This window comes from Neocloeon triangulifer, unplaced genomic scaffold (genome assembly GCF_031216515.1).
Source record: "Neocloeon triangulifer isolate White Clay Creek 2 clone unplaced genomic scaffold, ASM3121651v1 ptg000005l, whole genome shotgun sequence".
In the NCBI taxonomy this organism is placed as follows: Eukaryota; Metazoa; Arthropoda; class Insecta; order Ephemeroptera; family Baetidae; genus Neocloeon; species Neocloeon triangulifer.
Window position 1 is genome coordinate 1,154,640 of NW_026775548.1, and position 19,874 is coordinate 1,174,513.

General features: G+C 34.5%; 3 protein-coding genes across 6 annotated transcripts in view; 1 reads left to right on the plus strand and 2 right to left on the minus strand.

The window, feature by feature from the left end:
- The window catches only part of LOC132194037 (paired box protein Pax-5), a 53,746-nt gene extending 52,192 nt beyond the window's left edge, over window positions 1-1,554 (minus strand). For all 4 annotated transcript variants that reach the window (XM_059615080.1, XM_059615078.1, XM_059615077.1 and 1 more), the window contains exon 1: window positions 1,314-1,554. The gene's annotated coding sequence lies outside the window, so the exon portion shown is untranslated. The remainder of the gene's footprint in view (window positions 1-1,313) is intronic.
- Window positions 1-19,874, plus strand: part of LOC132194035 (glucose dehydrogenase [FAD, quinone]-like) — a 158,111-nt gene that overhangs the window by 59,818 nt on the left and 78,419 nt on the right. The window lies entirely within an intron of this gene.
- Window positions 15,115-19,244, minus strand: LOC132193810 (uncharacterized). Its single transcript, XM_059614712.1, has 24 exons — window positions 19,144-19,244; window positions 18,982-19,093; window positions 18,890-18,932; window positions 18,768-18,832; window positions 18,143-18,715; window positions 18,014-18,061; window positions 17,929-17,962; window positions 17,802-17,866; window positions 17,651-17,750; window positions 17,383-17,597; window positions 17,270-17,335; window positions 17,170-17,221; window positions 17,042-17,118; window positions 16,909-16,996; window positions 16,559-16,858; window positions 16,451-16,506; window positions 16,348-16,383; window positions 16,172-16,289; window positions 16,008-16,120; window positions 15,890-15,949; window positions 15,805-15,835; window positions 15,683-15,750; window positions 15,526-15,628; window positions 15,115-15,472 (listed from the first exon to the last, which is right to left on the minus strand). The coding sequence occupies exons 2-24, from the start codon at window positions 19,039-19,041 to the stop codon at window positions 15,252-15,254; spliced, it is 2,592 nt and encodes an 863-aa protein (XP_059470695.1). The 5' UTR covers window positions 19,042-19,093; window positions 19,144-19,244; the 3' UTR covers window positions 15,115-15,251.

Genomic DNA, 19,874 nt, shown 5'->3' on the forward strand with positions numbered 1-19,874 from the left:
CGACAATTAAATTGAATGGGAAATTATAGAGTCTATTAAATTGCACACGTCAGGAAAATATAATCATCAATTGCACAAACAGAAAGGCTAAAACTATTTTCATGGAAAGTAAAAACTTTATGCAAGCAAACTTGCAAGATGCAACATTAATTTTCGAAAATTCAGTTCTACCATGAATTAAATTTTCCAAATTCCCAAAACACACACAAATAAAAATTAAAAGTGCCGTTTTTTTCAAGTGAGATTTTGCAACATTTCAGTGTAGAAAGTGTATAAATGATTTTATTTCGCTCTTTATAGCCCATTAAACTGTCATTTGACTTTGTCCGTTTTAAAAGTTTTTTGCTCCTTTCACATCACAATAGGTGCAGGTGATTGAAAATTTCGGTTGGCGATTTCAGCATTTCAAAAGAAGAACAAGCCATTTCTTATATAAAATTCACGCCGATTATGAATCCCTCTCGAGAGCGCGCAGGTTGAAACCCTTCACGTTTTGACGAAACAGGAACTGCAGTCTAATGCGCGGTGTTAGGAATAAAGTGCCGCGCGCGTGTAGCAACGGTTGCATCAAATAATGTGTATATCTGAGAGAAATTAACTCGCAACTCTTAATTTCTTTCGCCGATTTGTTATACAATACGGACGCGGTGCTGGTAAAAAAAGCAGCTAGTCAAGTATATAAGAGTAGCAGGTTTTTCAAGAGACCAAAGCATGAATGAATGAGAATCAACTGCTCTTACAACGAACCCTTAGGGCACACACCGCGCGTCGTCTCGTTTACACACACATTCAGGCACTTATACATATTGAATACAAAATGTATACATAAACAAGCAGGCAAACCACAATTGTATATAAAAGTGGAGATTAAAGCTTCGGGCTGTAAAGTGTAATCGAGACTATTTTCAATTATCAATGAATCGCATCAAAGATGTTTGTAATGAAACACTTTATCGCAAAAATTGGTTCAATAGCAAAAGAAAATAAAAATATAATTTTAAATGCAAAAAAAAAAAAATGATGAAAATTTAACTTGCAGTTTTGTAAAACTTTTAAAACCGAAGATTTTTTGATGAAGTTTCCAGGTACAAAATTTGTTTAAAGTCAAAATTTGAGGTTTATTTTCTCATACTTAATGAATTATAAAATTAAATCTTATAACCGACGTTGGATTTATTTTTCAACAGGTATGAAAATTCATCTTTGATTGAGTAAATTAAATTTTTTCCCTTTACAGCCCTAGTAAGTCGGTCATTAAAGTCTCCAGGAAGAATTTCGCACCAAATTTGAGGGGAAAACAAACTGAGACTTACCTATGTCAGAGGAAAGGCTGAAATACTGGTGACTAATGGTGTCGTCGGTCACTGCAACTGGGGACACAAAACCGCGCGCGCACTTTTAGTCAAGGGAAACGAACGCACTCTCGGAGGTCACTCGAGGGCACCCATGTCGCAGAATTGAAGCGGGTTGCGCACAAAACTGGGACGGTCTGACAAAGAGAGCTGCAGCAGCAATCCGTGCGTGGACGTGGACCTCGCTCGGTGTTTCGCTCCTGCGGCTACGAAATAGAGTGAAGTGGAGAGAAAATAAGCGGCGTCCGACGGACACACACCGCAGGTTCGACGCCGCGCGAGAGGTGGAGTTTGGTGCGCAGAGTGGGAGGCAGCGCCGTTTCGCACCCACCTCCGATCTGCAGGTTGGCCCGCGGCCGAATTCGTCGCCGAATCCGTCCCTGCGGCGCCTCCCCTCCGGCCGCCGACGCCGCAGCCAGGTGAGGGCGGCGGCGGATGGGCCACCTGTTGTTGTCAGACCGCGGCCGCCGCTCCGCCGAGCAGCACCGCCGCCGCGCTTCCTCTCTTTTACATCCATCAAAACTTTTGATATCGCTTTGCCAACCGACACGCTATGAAAACTGACATTTTTTGCACAAACTTTTAAATTTCTTATAATTATTAATAAATCTATGAAATGCTTAGACTTAAAAAGATCTAAAAGGTAAAATTAAAAGAAAATTTACTGTATAAATTGATCCAGCTTTAAATCTGCTGAATGTTTTGGAAAGTTAGAAACGGACATGCAAGGAGAAATGGTTATTTTAGCACCAAATTTTAAGTTGCTTCCGAATTGTTGTTCCTTTTTTTTAAAATTTATTTATTACAAGTTGAAATTTTTAAATAAAAAAATGCCGAAATAAAAAGTAAAGTTCTGAACATTTATGCTATAAATTTCTCAAGTTCCACGTTTCCTTCATTTCTATAGACGAGTATTGCAGGCTAAAACTGACAAAATGATTAATCTTTTAAAAAATTTTATATTGCTTGTTTCGGGCAACAAGAATTTTCCAAAATATTCTTTTCCAAATTGAACTAAATTCATAAAATTTCTATCAAATCAAGTTTACATGAAAATTTGGCAAAAAATGAGCCAGAAACTATTGGAAACTTTTTCATATTTTATTCACCTCTGATAAGCCACCTGTAGCTTATTCCTTGTTTTTAATATTCTAGAAAAACACTCGTTCAGAAGCCCTTCTTTTTAAACCTTTCTAAACAAATATTCAATATTCTTATATTAAATAAATTCTTCAACAAAAATTTTCTTAATTTTTTTAACTGTGAATTTTCTTTCTTTACGTAAACTTGTATTTTTTGACATATTTATATTTTTTTTAAGGGGGTGAACGTTATAATCCGCTGCTGTTCCATTACATCCGTTTGCACGCAACGCACACTTGAGAGCGGGGTTGCCTACCCTCAGGAGCGCGGACACCTGTTGCCTGTGCGCGCGTGAAAAGTAACCAGTATAAAGATCGAGCCGACCGATAAGGCCGGTAAAGGCTGCGTTGAATGCGCCGGTGAATTGATGAGCTGAAAATGTTGATGAACTCTCGTCAATCTTGCCGCACTCATTGACGCTCTTAATCGCCTGTGTTATTAATTGGATCATTCAACCTGTCCGAAATAATAATTTTTCAGCTGTTACGGTTATTTTATATAACTCTGTTTTTAATTAAATAGTATCAAATTATTGAGTTAAAAATTGATTTGCTTAAATGAACATAAAAAATCTGAAGTAATTTTAATATAAAATCGACTCTTTAAAAAACTTGATAAATTAATTAATTTCTTTTATTGTTTCATAAAAAAAGTAAATGATTTTGAGTGATTTGAAATGAAAAATATCAATTTATTGTATCTAATAAAAGTCACATTAAGCCTCTTTTGTTGGATGGAAAAAGCTGGAAATAAAAAGGACATGCCTACTAATTTGTAGTGACAGGCCCATCGCGTTCAAAGATCACACCTCCTTTGACATGCGAGATGCACGAAGGACCGCCCAGCTAATCTGGCCCGACGGCTCCGAATTATTTGTTAACCAAAAAAGCGCCTATAATGACTGATGACGCGAGTCTCTCCTCTGCACGGCCAGACAAGGGCCCCGAGCAAGGTCCGCGCGTCAACGAGACAATAATAAAAGCAACCTTGCGCGCGCGGCGCATGCATTAATTTCAATCAACAGACCCGCGGCGCAATCGCGAGTAGCGCCGAGGAAAACTTTCTTTTGTAGCCGCGGGACACATTCATATGCCTTTATAAGGGAATTATTGATGAATGGCGGATAAGTGTTAATTGGCACACGCAAATATATACCATCCGCAGTTGGCTTTGGCGACGAGAGGTGTTGTAAATCAATCTGGAATAAGTGGATCGGAATCTGCAAGCGTTGTTAAATTCGAAGATGTTTTTGTGTTAATTGGACAAATTTTGGAAAATGATCAAAAAAAGTAAGAAGCTGGACTGCTAATATGAAAAACAATAATATATAATTATTTAATACTAACTTAAATTTAGGGATAAAATCTGTAATTGAGGTTTAAACTCAATCCTGCCCGAGATGCATGCAGGAAAAATTTGCTTCATGAACGTCTGATTTCATCAGAAACTCGAAAAGACGACGATTTTAAAAGCGCCCGCTTTCAAATTTTCTTTTCTCGGCGCCGCTTTATTTTTTCATCAGACGGATTTTCTACTTAAATTTTAGGATTAAATCAGTGATTTAGGTTTAAACTCAATCCTGCGCGAGCGGCACTTCCAAAATTAAGGACTTTTTCATGTCGTCCGCTCGGCAGGAAAAATTTGTTGCTTGGATTTAACAAGTTTTTATTTTCAATAGAATATTAAAAACGATATTCTTTTGGATCATTTTTTTTCAATTTTAATTAATCTCAAAATTAGAATAGAATATTTATACTTTTGAATCATTCTGCCCTGCACTCGCCCTCACTCTATAGTTTTCGTCGTGTTGGAGAGTCGTTCGGCCATAAATTGAAATCTGACAATTACAAATAGACACGCTAAACATCGCATGCAAGTGTCGAGAGCGAGAAAAGTTGGTGCGCATTCGAATATGCATAATGCAAGCCGACGCGGCCGACTTGATCGGTTTATCTGGTGCGACTGCAGCAGGAATTATAGGAAGAGAGCTTAGCGCGCGCTGGTCACTCTCGGCGGCGCGGCACTCGGACTTGTCCTCCTTCTTTTCCCTGCAGCACTTTCTACAATAATAAAGTATCAGTTAATGAATCTGGTCTTGAACATGTGTGTATGTATATTTTATGGTGCTCTCGCATACCTTGTGTGTGCTTTTTTTTCTAAACGCTGCTAGTTGCCTCTCGCGCGCGCGTATGTAGGCGAAGGAGGCAACGCACTCGCCCACAGGGCAACTGGGCTACCCCTTTCCTCGTTAATCCATGCAAACTGCATCACGATCACATTAAAGCACACATTTTTGCTTCAATTAAACGAAAATTATTCGAGAATTTTGCATTTTGTCAAATTTAGAAGGCAATTAATTAAAATCAAAAGTTTTAAAATATAGCAAATAATGTTAAAATTCCATTTTTTGTCATAATATCAAATTTTTAATTAAGTCATTTGGTATTTAATAATTATTTATTTCAAGAATTTTCTAAAATAATTTTTCTCTTAAAATTAGCCCGACCAAAATTGATACAAAATTTATCAAATCACGTTCATATCACTCCAATTTAATGGAAAAATTACATCAATAGTTCAGTCAACATCTAAAATTTATGGTTATGGGAAAAGTTTGAGAAATGATATTGAAGTTTTCATAGCAATACATTTTTCTTTAAATTTAGATCTGGACACATTTTAAAGAATTAAAATTGAGCATTTTAATATTTGCGGGAAAGATCCGTTGACCTTGACAGTCTCGAGTGCCCGGCGGGGTTGCCTACCCTCAGGATTTGGACACCTGTTTCCTCTTTGTTGAAAGTTTATGCGTGTAGATCAAGAAGCGGATAACGTCGATTAATAAAAACTTGATCACGTGAAGAGAATAAATTTGTTTAAAATGCTAATTGGATCTTCATGATATCAATACAAAAGGAATACAAAAGAAGAATTAATTGTTTTTATTCAACTTAAATTTTACTTTCTTTATTAGTAAAGTTAAGGTTTGGTATGAACTAAAAATTACTAAAATATTTTGATTAAAATTCATCTACATTGACCGATAGCCAAAAGCCATTAAAAAAAAAATGTTAAAATATTGAAATCTTTCCAATTTTCTTGATTTATTAATTTCAAGGGAGTAGTCAAGCTTTTGTTTGAAAAATTTTTTGCAAATCTAGGACTTTATTCTGTTGTAAGCATATATTTGTTGAAACTTTTGATTTTGTATTAAAATTTTAGCAAATTGGCAATTATTTGACTGGCACAGATTCGCGTCGAGCGAATTCCAACAGGTCTTTTTCTTTGTTTGGCTCGGTGGCTGGAGCCGTTTAAAAGGCGAACTAGCAGGATAAATAGATGGTAGATTGTATAGAGATGTAGTTTACAACACCTCTGTGTGCGCGCGCCTGTACACGCCACATTCTGCCCTCCGCACATATAAATCCATCTCTCGGCTGCTGCAACTGCGCGCGGCGAGTGAAAAGTGCACTGAACCTCCATAAACCTGCTGAGAGCTGCGAAGAGTGTTTTCGAGAGAGAGACTCGATGCTGAATAAAACGGAGCTATTAATGATAAAAAGAACACGCCACCACCTCACTCGCTCGCTCGCTCGCTCGCAAGAAACCCAAACCTCTAATTGAGTGGCCAATTAAGCCTCAAATCGGGCGTTCCAACTCCAATTTCGATCAAATCCCAACCGCGCACAATCTCGCATTATGCGCCCAAATCTAGATTTGACCCTGAGATGCTGTAAAGTGAAGATCACTCAGATTACAAGATGAATTTGTCCTTTTTGATTAGCTCCGATAATTAGAATGCAGACACAGAAGTAGTAAATTGACGGATGAAGCGAAGGAAATGCTATAAATCTGGAGGCTGGAAACATTTTAGCTTGGCTATAATTTAAATTTATGTTTATATTATTAACAATTAAATATGAATTTGTAAATTTTCCCATTTAAAATAAAAATAATATTAATTGCAAAGTTTTTAAGTTAATATATTTAGTTGCAAATATCAAATATTCAACAACAGTAAAATAAAATTCTGCTCTCTATTATTTTAGTTTCAAGCATGAATTTTTTTGCGCAAAAAATTGCCTTCTGTGAATAGAATAATTAGAAATGAAATTTAAATTATTGTATTATTTTGAGAGAATTTCAATCAGACAAAATTTCTATAAAGGTGGAACTTTAACAAATTTGCTTATGCAATAATAAAATTTATTTAAACTTAAACAGTGAATTTTGTTATTTCATGATCTCATTTACAAGTAAATTGTGATCAAAATTTGTAATTCCTGTAATGGAAGTTTACTATAAGAATCACTAAGAATGATTCATAAAATACGAATTTCATGTAAATTATTGCCCAACTTACAAATGTATAATATTGCAACGATTTTTAGTTAAAAACAGCTAAAAAATGTTCAAATTGCACCTCAATTTTTTTAGTTTAAAACTTATTATTAAAAAACAATAGTGAGCCCAGATTGTAAATAATTGTGTCCTAAAACTGATAAAATGGCAAATATTTGCTACTTTTCAACCGATATAAACAATTTAAAATCTGATTTTTTTTTATGCAAAATGAATAATAAAAAAATGTTTATTGATGCTTCGCAGTGATTTGGTGCTAAATCAGAGGTGACCGACGCGAGCAGGTGTCGCCGCACAAATGAAAAAAACTCTTGTTAAATACATTTATATATTTTGTTTAAAACGCGTGCATTTACCGGTAGACTGGGTGCGCTCGAGCGAGTGACACATCGCGCCGCCGCGTGTAAAACCAAACGCGAAATTTAACGCCAGGATGCATTGGTCGGATCGAAAACTAGTCACCGTGCGGTGGGTGAGCGGGGCAGCGAGTCGAGCAGTGCAGATTTCACTCTTGCACCTGCGGTTCGTCTCAACCGTCTGAGCATGCACTGATTTGCATTTTCGCCACGCTCAATCCAAATTGCTCCATTCCGATGCATTTTTACAGCTACTGAATAAGCCGTAGAGCAAAAAATAACCAGCCTATTGCGTTAACTTTTTTGATAAATAAACAAATCAAAAAATCGGAGACAGTCTGTGAAAAATATTATTTCCGATATTTCAATATTTTGTTGATTTAATTCAGAAATGTGTTATTATATGGATTTGGATAGTAATTTAAATTTGGTACTTTTCTCAAGATTTATTAAATTTTTAGACTAAATCTTATCTTAGAAGTTATACTGATAAGAAACCATCAAAATATATAACAAAATAAAACGTAAATAACTTAACTAATTTTGAATAAAACATCAATTGTTGATGGAATTTGAAATTTTACCAAAATTTTTCAAATAAAAACAATGTAGCTTTAAAAGTGCAGAATGAAATTGAAATTTAAAAATAAGCGAACACAGAAGTTGCTGCAATAATGGCAAACTTTAATTTTGAGGGGAATTAATAATTAAAGTAAATTATTGTATTTGTAAGCAAAAATTAAACAATAATGAAATTGCTGGGCAGTTTTTTTCATTCAGAAAAATATCTCATTTTTCAAAATGTTGATATTATAATGAAAGATTAATTAAATCCTCTTTTTTTACACAAAAACAAATTTTAGTTGAAAAGTCTTTTAATGAAATTGATCAATAAAGGAAACAAGTCATTGATTCAAAGAAAAACTCATTTTGCTTGCATAGTTTCTGACGAAATTTGTATGAATTGTGTGCAAACATGTAGTAAAAAACATTTTGTAAACAATTCTTTTAGTTTATAAATTAAAAATTATTATTTATTAAATATTAAATAAATTTTGCTCTCATTAAAAATTTGATCATCGTTTTAATTTTTCTCTACAAATTTTGTAAAATGGCTGAACTTTAATGAAGCAATTTAATTTTAATGATTCATTTAATCTCTATCAAATATAATTCGTCGTTTGAATTTTCATCACCAACCTGCATCTCTCTTATTGTTAGCAAAGAAATCTGCAATCCCTTTCCTTCGTAAGATAATGTTTCCTCCCAACGTTAATTTGGATTTCGCGGCTAAACAGTAATTATAATGATTATAATATTAAAACTTATATGCGGTGAAAATGGTGATTATGTTACTCGAAACTGCACTTAATGCCTTCTTTTGCCACGGCTTTATATGTATCGACGGGGAATTTTAATAGCATTATTGCATAATGAGCGAGCGAGGGACGGCAGCGCAGACATTACCTGCAAGTCTCTCGCTTTCTATTATCGCAACTACATGTTATCATGCGCAAGAAGCAGCACTTGCGTCAAATATTAGCTTTTTGCGCTTATCGCACGGTCCAAAGCCGAGAAAAACTCCCCGACACTATAAAACGAGCTTTCTATATTTCTGCCACTTTAAATACGATAATTTCGCAACAACCTCCTCATAATTTTGATCACTTTAAGCATAACAAAGAAAATGCTTTTAAATTATCTATCTTAAAAATTCCTAACATTCTTTGGAATGAATTTGTTCAAAAATTCTATACAAAGAATGATTTCGTTTGAAGTTTATTCTCTGTTAAAATTATTTCTGGTAATTTTTTATAAAATCAGAACATTTTGTGAAGTTTTTTACGGGATCAATTCTTCTGTTGTTGCAATTTACAAATGAAACAATTTTTGCGATCAATGATAAGTTAAAAGGTCGCCCTTTAGTTATAAATTTGCTAAATAAATTCACCTGCCGGATACGGCGTCTTTTTCACTCTCGTTTTTATACGTGATGCGTGCAAGTTTTTGTGCAGAGCGCGTGTGCCGCGTGTGTGTCAGTCAGTCGCGGAGATCGCAACAATAAAATATGTTGCCGCGCGGCACTTTGTGTAGGAAATCACGGCAATTATAATCAAACCGGTGTGTTTAACGAGACAAAAGAAAGAGAGAAGAATATAAAAAGCATCTGCCAAAGCGGAAAGACCTATTTATTGGTTTTGCCCTTGGAGGTGAAAAATGCAAAGGAGCAGCGACGACTGCCTTCGTGGAAATTCAGCACCGGGGGGTGCATCAATTATATATTGTATCTTTTAAAGGGAAAAAGTGAAATTTTCAACATACAGAGAATATATTCATCATATCATACAAAAAAACACTCTAAATCACAAAAGTTTTTAAATCTAATTTAAAACTTATATCAGTTACAAATGTGAACCATAATTGCATTTTTGCATGCAAATTAAAAGAATAATATAATATCTAATTTTTTTTTTATTGAAATTTTATAATAAAATTAATATTAATATCAATAAATAGTATTTTTGAAAGCAAGATTCAAGGTTTCTACAGTTTTTTTGAGTGACAGATTTAAATTTTTCAAGCCATTAATTTTTTTACATCAGCTTCAGACAGGATGTAACAATCTTTCAACAGTTTTTTAACCATAAAAATGGAATTTATTATTATTAAACTCGGCGCGTGGTTTGAAATGAAGTAAAACTTTTACTGGAATATTTCTTGTTCTGTGTAAAACGGCGACGGGTGCAATGCGGTGTGCAATTTAATCCGATTTAATTGCGTCAGAAAACAAAAGACGGCCGCGCAATAAATAATAAAACATAAATAATTGCTGTTGCTTGTCGATGTATAATTATTATTATTTTACATGAAATGAAACTAGACTCGGTTCAGTTTTCTTCAATCCGAGAAACGCGAGATCTTTTCTGCCGAGCCTTTTCTTTTCTTCACTTTTATATCGAATATAATGTGAAATCCATATATATCTCGCACCGACGTCGGCTGAGGAAAAAAGAAATAAAGGTCGCACACAGGTGTGTGTGTTTTAAACTTTTGTAAAAGAGAATAAGCGAGAGAGCAGCTGTGGTGTTATTTGCTGCCCGTTTAAAACAACATCAGCCAGTTGTAATTTCAGTAGCTCTTCTCTCTTTTAGGCGGATTTCCAAGCGTGAAATATTAAATTGCAGCGCCCAGATTAAATTATTACTGTAATTATTATTACTGCGCGACCCGGGACAGGAAAACGAGAGAAGCTTTTCATGTGTTGCGTGTGCAAAAAAAAATAGAAATATCGCACCAAACCCATTAGGGGGTCGCGCACAACTGCCTGGTCCCCCCTTTGCGAATTGAGAATCTACCGGTGTCGTTCAACAGTTTCCGAGGGCGGAAATTAGAAACCGAATGAAGGCGTAGTCCTAATTCAATTACCAAAACGGAGATTAATTTTTATTTACTAATAATTCTAGCCCGAATTTTAAAGCCTGATTTAAGAAACTAAATTAATAAACTAAACATTAATTAAGCTTTTGCATATTAGAAGAAACAAAATAAAAATAAATTACAGCATCTAATGCTCCTAAAATTAATTGACTTCACCAAAATCCAAGCAATAAGAATTTTCTTGTTTTCTGCATTTTTTTATTTTGAAGTTTTCATACATTCTAACAAGTCATTTTAAACATTCTTTATTACAATTTTCAAGGCAAATCAGTTTTGAAATAAGTTAATAAATAATGCGATTAATTTTGCGCAAAATTGCTGCGCTCTCTCATCACCGCATTTTAAAAATCACCTTCTCAAGGGCAGACGGCTTTTCTCTTTTTCTCCTTCCGCCGGCAGAACTTTTTATACTCACGAAACTTTTTATTTCCCTTTGATCAACGGCACGTCTCGTCTGTGGTGATACACCGAATTTAATTAGACAAAGAAAAAGGGTTTTTCGGGGTGCCGCGCCGACGAATAATGCGCGTTTAAATACACTTTTGTCCCCGTCGAAGGTGAAAAAGGGAAAAAAACACACGTGATTCACAGTTTCACACAGGCAGAGGATGAACAGCGCAGGCCGGGGTCCTGCAGAGCAAAAAGACTAAGCCAAGGGTCCGAATCACAGACTCTGTGTGAAACAGGATGGACGCTTTAATGCGCGACCGCGATACGATGAAAATGAGCTGCAAAGCTGCGGATGATACAAAACCAGACAGAGCGCGATTCAATAATGCACATACCAAATTGTAAGACGCGGACCAATTCATAGATTAATTTGGGGAAAAAAGAAAACTGAAAGAAACGGGTAGGCTGAAGTTATTTAAATTAAACACGTATTAAAGATTTAAAATTAATTTTTATTTTAAATATTTTCAAGTTTTATTATTTTATAATTGTTTTTATTTAAAAAAAAAGTTACTTTCATTCTAAAAAACCTTGATATTATATTAATTTTTGTAACAATAAACTTGCAAGCTTCTTAAACGCCTTTGGAAGAATAAAAAAATCTGAATTTTAACAATAAGCTTTTGTAAGAAATAATAAAGTAATTCAGTGTAAGACCTAAAAACCTTATAAATTCTTGTCATTTGTAAGCAAAACTTCCTTTCACTTAGAGGTTTATGTTCCATTTTAATTGCAATTAAAAATTCGCTTTTCTCAGTATCAAAAATTTCATTTGAACAGGCATTTTTACAAATTTTAATAATGAATTTTCGAATCTGTCTTCCTTTCAATATGGGAAGAGACGTTTTTTTTTATTGGATTAATTATTGGAGTTAATGGATTGTGTGTTCGTCATTTGAATTTGGCTAGCGATCCGTTTCTTCCTGTTGCGAGCTCGGTGCAATTCGTAAAGAAAATCGATTTAGACGCGGTGCACAAAGCATAGCAGAAGAAAACAAGCAGAAATCACATTATTTGGAGAGGCAGAAGCAGAGGAGATTGAAGTCGGAAACCTCAACTTACTGTTATGGCACCGTGATTTTGGTCAGGCTCAATCAGGTAATTAGGTATGCGTCGGCCAGCTTTTTCGGCGTGACCGACGTGATTTGTGACTTATTCGGAAGCCTCTGTGTGTATTTTATTTATTCACCGCGCCACTCAGCTACTGTGCGTGTCTCTTCCCTTCGAGATTCGATTATTTTGGAGAGTCATTTGTTGGTTTTGCCGCGACCACCAGACTCATTACAACTCAATGAACGGACACACCGTCCGCAAATTGCCCACGGCTTGGCGTGCAAAGATGGACATTAAGTATAATAATAGAATTGATTGGCGAATCGATTCTAAAACAAGCAAGGACGATTGTTTCACTTGGGAAAATTTTATTTTGAATGAGAAATGTAATCCTAATTTGAAGTAAAATAAATTATTTTATGTGTTTTGCGTCTTTAAATTGAGCTTCTTTGCTTATATTAAACTTTTCAAAATAATATATTTGGGAGAATTTAATGTTCATACATGCAAATAAATTGAGCTTTAATTTTATTTTAATATCAGTTAAATTTAGAGTAAAAATTCGGTTTATAATTAGCAATTTATTATGTTATTTTCTTGCAAAATTTATTTATATTTAAAATACAGGTTCATTTTAGCCTTTAATCGTTTGAAAATATAAATTTTCTCCGACTATAACTAATTTTGAAATTAATCAAAATTGCTAAAGGCTTTTTGAAACTCTATAAATTTGAATTTTAATTAAATGTTGTTGTTATCTTTTTACAAGAAATGTCTGTCAATAAGATATAAGCTTTTAGTTATTCTGAGCTTTTTATTTTATTAATGTTGATTCTTTTTACACATTTTTTTATTAAATCATATTATTGAATAATAAAAAGAGACAAAATGACACAAAGTAAAACAAAATTAAATAAAAAAGAAGATTTTTATAAATTTACTCTCTTCTTAATAATATTAAAAAATCAAGAAATAATATTTGTAATAAATGAATCATTATGCTAATTAAATTGTGATATATTTAAAAAAATTCAATAAAGTGAGGTTAATTTCCACGAAGAACTCATAAGTAATCTAAAATTTTGAGTAGAATTTTTTGCTCAATTAAAAGGTGAAAACTTAATTTTGCTAAACCTGAAGTCAAAAATAACGAAGCTAATAAAATCACAACTTATTTTAGTTTCAAAGGTAAAATATTCTATAATAATTGAAATATCAAACATGAATAATTGATTCAAAAATATCTTGTAAATTTCAAAAGAAATTAATTTTTTGCCAAACACTTATTTGGATAAATAAGCCATGCACGGTCAACAATAGCCAATTTATGCGCCGAGTGTCTCCGCCGAAGGTGGTGATTGGCGATGTATGAGGGCAAAAAGTGTGGCAATAATAAAGTTAATCAAGCAGCTGCCGAAATTTGTACATCATGTTGAGGATCGTCAGCGCCGATATCGGTTTTCCCACAGTCTTACACAATAATAGAGGCGATCGAGAGCTCTCACGCTTTAACTCGCACTCCACATGCTGAATACCACAAATAATCATTTCATGCAGCATTAACGGATTCAACACACCAGAGCTGCCTCTACATACATATTGATTTTACGTCCATTCAGCTTCGGCGGCCGATTTTGTCAATATATCGGACAAAAAACGCACGGCCGGAATGGAAGAAATGGGAAACGCTTGTGGGGCAAAAAATGTTTATTATTTACCTCTCGTACGTACCAAGCACCTGCAACTCTTTCCATCTCTCTCATTCAGCCGGACCGCCGCCGTGATTAGCGTTTATTTATCCTCGCGCGCTCGATATCGAGACTCAAAATTGATCTCTTTCCGACGCATCATCGTCCTTCTTTGAAATTGCTTAGGGGGAGGATCGTTATTATTATTGCGTTCATTTCCAAATTGGTGCCGTACCTGTCATTATCCGTATCAACAATTTTTTATAAATGAATTTTAACGAGCAGTGTTGTTTTAATTTTCCAAAAAAATATTACTTTCGAGCAGAAATTTCTCTACAATCGCGATTCTCTTTGAACTTCAAACGAAAGCGAGATTTCGCATATTTATTTCAATATCTCTTGTGTACTTTATTTAAAGGAAAAAACTATTGCAAGGTACGGCGGAAAACAAGCACATTAATTACCACCGAGATGCACAAACATATTCAATAAACGCGCACGCACGTTACATCGAATTGATGTACAACACCGTCGGCGGCGTTTGAAGTTGCAATAATTACAGCGCGGCTGATCACATTATAAGCGATGCAATATTTATACTTGTGTTTTTTATTGTTTACATGATCGCCGCGCACAAACATGAAAATATAATGTTTTGCAAAAGCCGGCCATTCATTTGCACCGAGAGCTTATTATTTTCCCTCTGAAGTAAAGAAAAAATAATTAAATGCATCAGGATGCGAACTCTTATTAAAAGAATTGTCAAGAGGTAGAAATTTTAATATGAAATTGAAAAACCTCAGACTTTCTTCCAATTATTATGATTTCAATAAAAGTAATTTTTATAAATTTAATCTAATGTTGTTTTGAAAACTGCATCCTGGTTTTTTGACATTTGAATATTCATTGCGTTTTAATACGTCTTTAAAACTCTGTTCCCGCCGAGATAAAAGAGACCTTTAGCAGCGCAGGATATTAATCGCTTGGTCGCAGCAATAAAACTCCAGCCGATGACACAAAATATTGAGCTCAAGATTAACATAACCCGACTGACTCGAAATGCATTTTAAAATAATATTATTCTTCTCTTTTTCGCAGTGAAATATGTTTCACTTAAAACGCTACGTTTCAATTTCCACTCGACTGATTTATGCGGCCTTTTCCTCCGCAAGTGATAAAACAGAAACTCATTGGGCTTGTTGAAGGAAAATCGAAAGAATAAAACTTATTCCATATCGTGTTTGAAAATATCAGCCAAAATGGATTATATTTTACTGTCAAATTCAAATTTCTTATTAAGTATTTTGTTGACATAAAAACGAATTAATTATTTCTTCAACTCCCTCAAGTTTGTTTATTTTTTGACGATAATTGTGCTTATTTTTGTATTGCTTGGAAATGACCAGTTTCTACTCCTCGCAAATAACTTCTGACATGGTATTGTTCAGCATGAATCTGCTGGAAGCTCCATTTATCAAGACTTTGACTTGAGACGAGCCTGGCTCTATGAACACTTTTTGGAACTCGGTGAAAGGTTTCTGACCGTCCATGCAGTTTCTGAATCTATTTCCAGTCGGTGATATTATCGCGGACACTCCGGTGTGAACGGATTTCTTACCGAGACTCTTGGCTTTGAAATTAATTTTAGCGTAATCAAAAAAATTTAACAAATAAATTTCCTACCAAAAGCTGACGCTTCAAAGCAATTGAACTCGGTGGCGCTCAACAAGTTCAAGACTTTCAGGCCGTAAGCACAGCAAATAGTAACTGCACTTTTAAAGTCCATCTGATTTTAAGTTCTTTCAATTAAAATTTTACTTTAAAGTCTCAACTTTCACACTTTATTTCCAACTTGAGCCTGCAGATATAGATATGTCTTTCCACAAACCGTGACCTTGTTAGGAACATCTATTTTTTCAATGAAAAAAAAATATAAACACTCAATTATTATTAAATACTGACTTCCATTTTTGAAATTTATCATTTTGAATTCCTAAAAGAAATGAAAAGTTAATTAATCCAATTTTATTAATCGTTGCAAATAAACATCAACGTCGCACGCCGTTTCCGGGCACCAAGGGATTTTCGGATCAAGAATAATATCATTCTAAATTGAATTTTGAATTAATTTGCATTAAAATTTAAAATAATTATTGTTCGTATACCCTTTCCATTGCAGAAACTGACGACGCTTGTATCAAATTGTCAACCAAATTTGGATCTTTTTCTATACCACATTTCTCTATTTTCGCCGCTCGATCACACTCACTTGAACCAGCTGCAATAATTTAATATAAAATAAAAATGTAGCGTTTAAAGATCTTTTCACCAAGATTGGCGCAGATGTCCATATTTTCAATCGAGGATTTCATTTTTGTAGGATCGCCGCGATACATGGCTTCGATCATGCGTAAAACTTTGTTTTCCACCAATATTCCGTTGACGTACTTTTCAAGCAGGCAAAATCAGTTTGATTAAATTTTAAATCTGTTTTTTTATTGTTACCATTTTTGATACTTCTCCCATACATTTTAAGAAACACTGAAATATGGCATAAGAATTTCATTATTATTTTAGAAAATTATTTTGATTTAATTTTTAAATTCACTTTAAAGTCGTTTGAAAAAGATCCCACGTCCTGATTGAGTAATGCGTTGATTTTACCTTAATTATTTATAATTAAAAAATAATTCAAGTAATTTTAAATATTTTATACTCTCGTCAATGTTGAAGATCGTGGCACACTCGGTTTGCATTTGCTTGCCTGCCGAGAGTTGCAGGCGCGCGTCCTGTGCGGTGCAAATGTACCTCAATTTAAGGCCACAATCGTCGTCCATGAACGTGGCTTTGCCTCCGTTCATCGTGACAGACGCACAGTTTTCATTTCCGCCTTTGTTGTCTGGTTGTCCATCAGCCCAAGGGATGGATTTGTCAATAAGGATCGCGTCAGGGGCGAATCCGAAAATGCCCTCGCTGCCTTGGTCGGTGCCCGCCGTCCAGAACTTGCCATTATTATCTGCACAAAACATGTAAAAAATTCCAAATCTTATAGTAAATAAATCCTACTGGGCGCTAGATTTTGATAGAAATGGTTTTGGTTGACGTTGACCAACTCCAAGCCCATCGCACAACACGCAGAAATAGCTTCTTTGTACTGAAATTATTTTGTAAAAGATAAAATTAAAATAAATCTATCGACTGTTTTTTGGTCGAGGTTGTTGCTGAGCAAAAAGAGTCTGCCAGCGATTGACGTCCACGCGCCCAGTTTGTCTTGATCTAAAAAGATAATGATAAAAATTATAAATCTGTACATAAATTCTTTCAAACTTTTCAAAACTCCAGTTGACCAGCCACCTTTATCTGCTACAAACAGAGAGTCCTAAATTATTATTTTATTATCTAATCTTTTGAAAACATAAAATTTTACATCCTTTATGCAGTCATATGGCTCAATTTGTGGCTTTGTTGGAGCTGGGGACGGCGTGGGTTTTCCCTAATGTTTTATTTAATTTTTTTATTCATTTTTTAATTCAAATTAACCTTGCACGCCATAAAAAACAACGACTTGCAAGTTTCCGTGAAGAAATTTGCCGATTTTTTGTGTCTGTTGAAATTCATGTAGACGCATTCCTGGTTTTCCGGCTGATTCAAGCCCCACCCGAATTTAACCGGCAGGGGATTTTCAGCGCACCAGGAATACTTTCCCTTTGTCCCTCTAGCCCCCATCCAATAGTTGACATTGTATTTCCATTTTCCTTTTTATAGAAAATTATTATCATAAAAATTATAAATTATTCTGAACCCTCACCTGCCATTTTATCGAACAGAGCGAATGTAGTTTCCGTGTTGAAAATCACCGGTTGCATCTCTAAATCAAAGCACATGCCAGCGTTTTCAAGCCAAGTTCCCTTTAAATAATTGTGATTCATGTGAAAATAATGAGGCTCTGGCAGGCTCACGATTCTCCGTCCCCACAAATAAAGCTCGTTATTAATTGTCATCCAGAATCCGTAACTCTTTGGATCTAAATATTAAAAATAAGAATATTTAAAATATTAAAATAATTACATCTAAAATTAAAAATACTTATTAGATTTCCACTTGCATCAAAGAGAGATTCCTGGCCAAATATTATTTATTTAAATGTTTGAGTAAGAAATTTTTTAATTACATTTTTGCTGACTCGTATATCTTGCGAGCAAACAGTTCCCATTTTTACCTGTTGAAATTATATTTATGAAGGTGATTAAGGAATAAAAATGTATTCAAAACTAAAAAGTATGATCTGTTGACAACTTACTGTAGTTGGCTTGGCTGTTGATGTAATAGGTTTTATTGCTGTTGTTGGCATCAGATTTGCTGCTGGTTTTGATGACATTGAAGTTGTATTTGTTGATTGAAGTGGATTTGTCGGTGGTTGCAGCGTTTCCATAGGGGAAAGGGTTGTAATTAATTGTTCCACAGGTTGTATCGATGACGAATATTGGGATGATGTTGTGCTCAGATCATCCTTGAGAGAAGACCCTGATTGCTGCTGAGCAACTTGCAATGGACCCAAAGATTCGTTAAGGCCACTCTGGTTTCCTAAGTCAGAAGTTCTTTGATCCAAAAATGCTGAAGTTGAGTCAATGATGTTGGCATTTGTGCCACCAGCATCAACATTGGGCATTCCAGCTGTAAACCCACTTGCTGCATCTTTGCTCAGTGTTGACGTGTCAATCATTTCGGTGCTTGTCTCTCCAGAATCAATGTTGATCATTTCAGAAAATCCACTCTCCGTAGAACTGAAGGTTTGTTGGCTTTCTGTATCTAAGGCAGTAGGCTTCATTCCTTTCCTCAAAGTCGTCAATATTTTTGAATTTGTAGTTCTGTTCTGTAAATTTGGAACAATCAATGTATTTTTCAGAGGAAAAAAAATATTATACTTGTGTATTTTTGGTTGGAGTGCATAAGTACTTCCCGCAACATTTAACAATTATTATGCGCCCATCTGTGAAGATATTCAATTAATTGCAATCATATGCATTGTGATTATAACTGTGCTTACTTTTAAGTGTATTGCGATCCAGTTTTTGTTCAGAAAGCGGAAACTATGATAGAATTTTTAGAATTTCTGATAATACTAATTATTTTACAGACCTGGAAAGCCAAAAGTATTAATAAATATGAAGCTGCAAATATTTTTGCTTTGCTTAGCATGATTTCTGTAGGATTTTCCAGCAGAGCGCATTAATTTCCACCGTCTGTGAATCTACACGTACAATTAATAAATGGCGACTTTGCAAGTTTTGATTTATTTACTACATTTCCTATCGTCTGCGCGGAAGTTCAGTGCAGTGTCGCGTGCTGTTCAAAACTTCCTTTTATACGGCGCTCAATAAATTCCGTTTCATGTGTCAGCCCTTGACAATTATTATTTTCAAAATGCAATTTGCGTTCTAAAAGCCCGCTGACAATCAGGCAGAAGGTGACATTAAGGGAATTCCAGTATGGCATTTTTCACATTAACATGTCACTGAAGTTCCAATTGCATGGAATTTAAATTGATAATTAAATTTTGGCCTTAATATTAATATTAATATTAGCAATATTAATTCTTTTTCTGGAATATATTAAGAATATATAGAATCGACAATTATGGCGATAGAATAATCTTATTGTTTAGTTTGTTTGGAATGATTTTCTGCAGGCCCTGAAAATTATCCTTGCAACTCCTAAGTATATTTAAAAAGTAGCAAAATTATTTATTTTAATTTTTTTTCGGTGGGTTGAGCTTCAGTTTATAAAGAAATTTCAGTGAATTTAATGTAATAAAATGACTTTTCCTGGGAAATATTTTAACGTCTATGGTCTCTTAAACTTCCTTTTTGATAAAAAATAAAGCGCCGGAAATTTTGATAGAACAGAACATAATTAATATTTTGTAACATTTTAAAATATTAAACAAATTGTTTCATTGGTTAATAATAGACCTTTTTCATTAAGGCAACAATGGGAATCGCAGGCACAAAAACAGCACTTTTTGGAGGTGT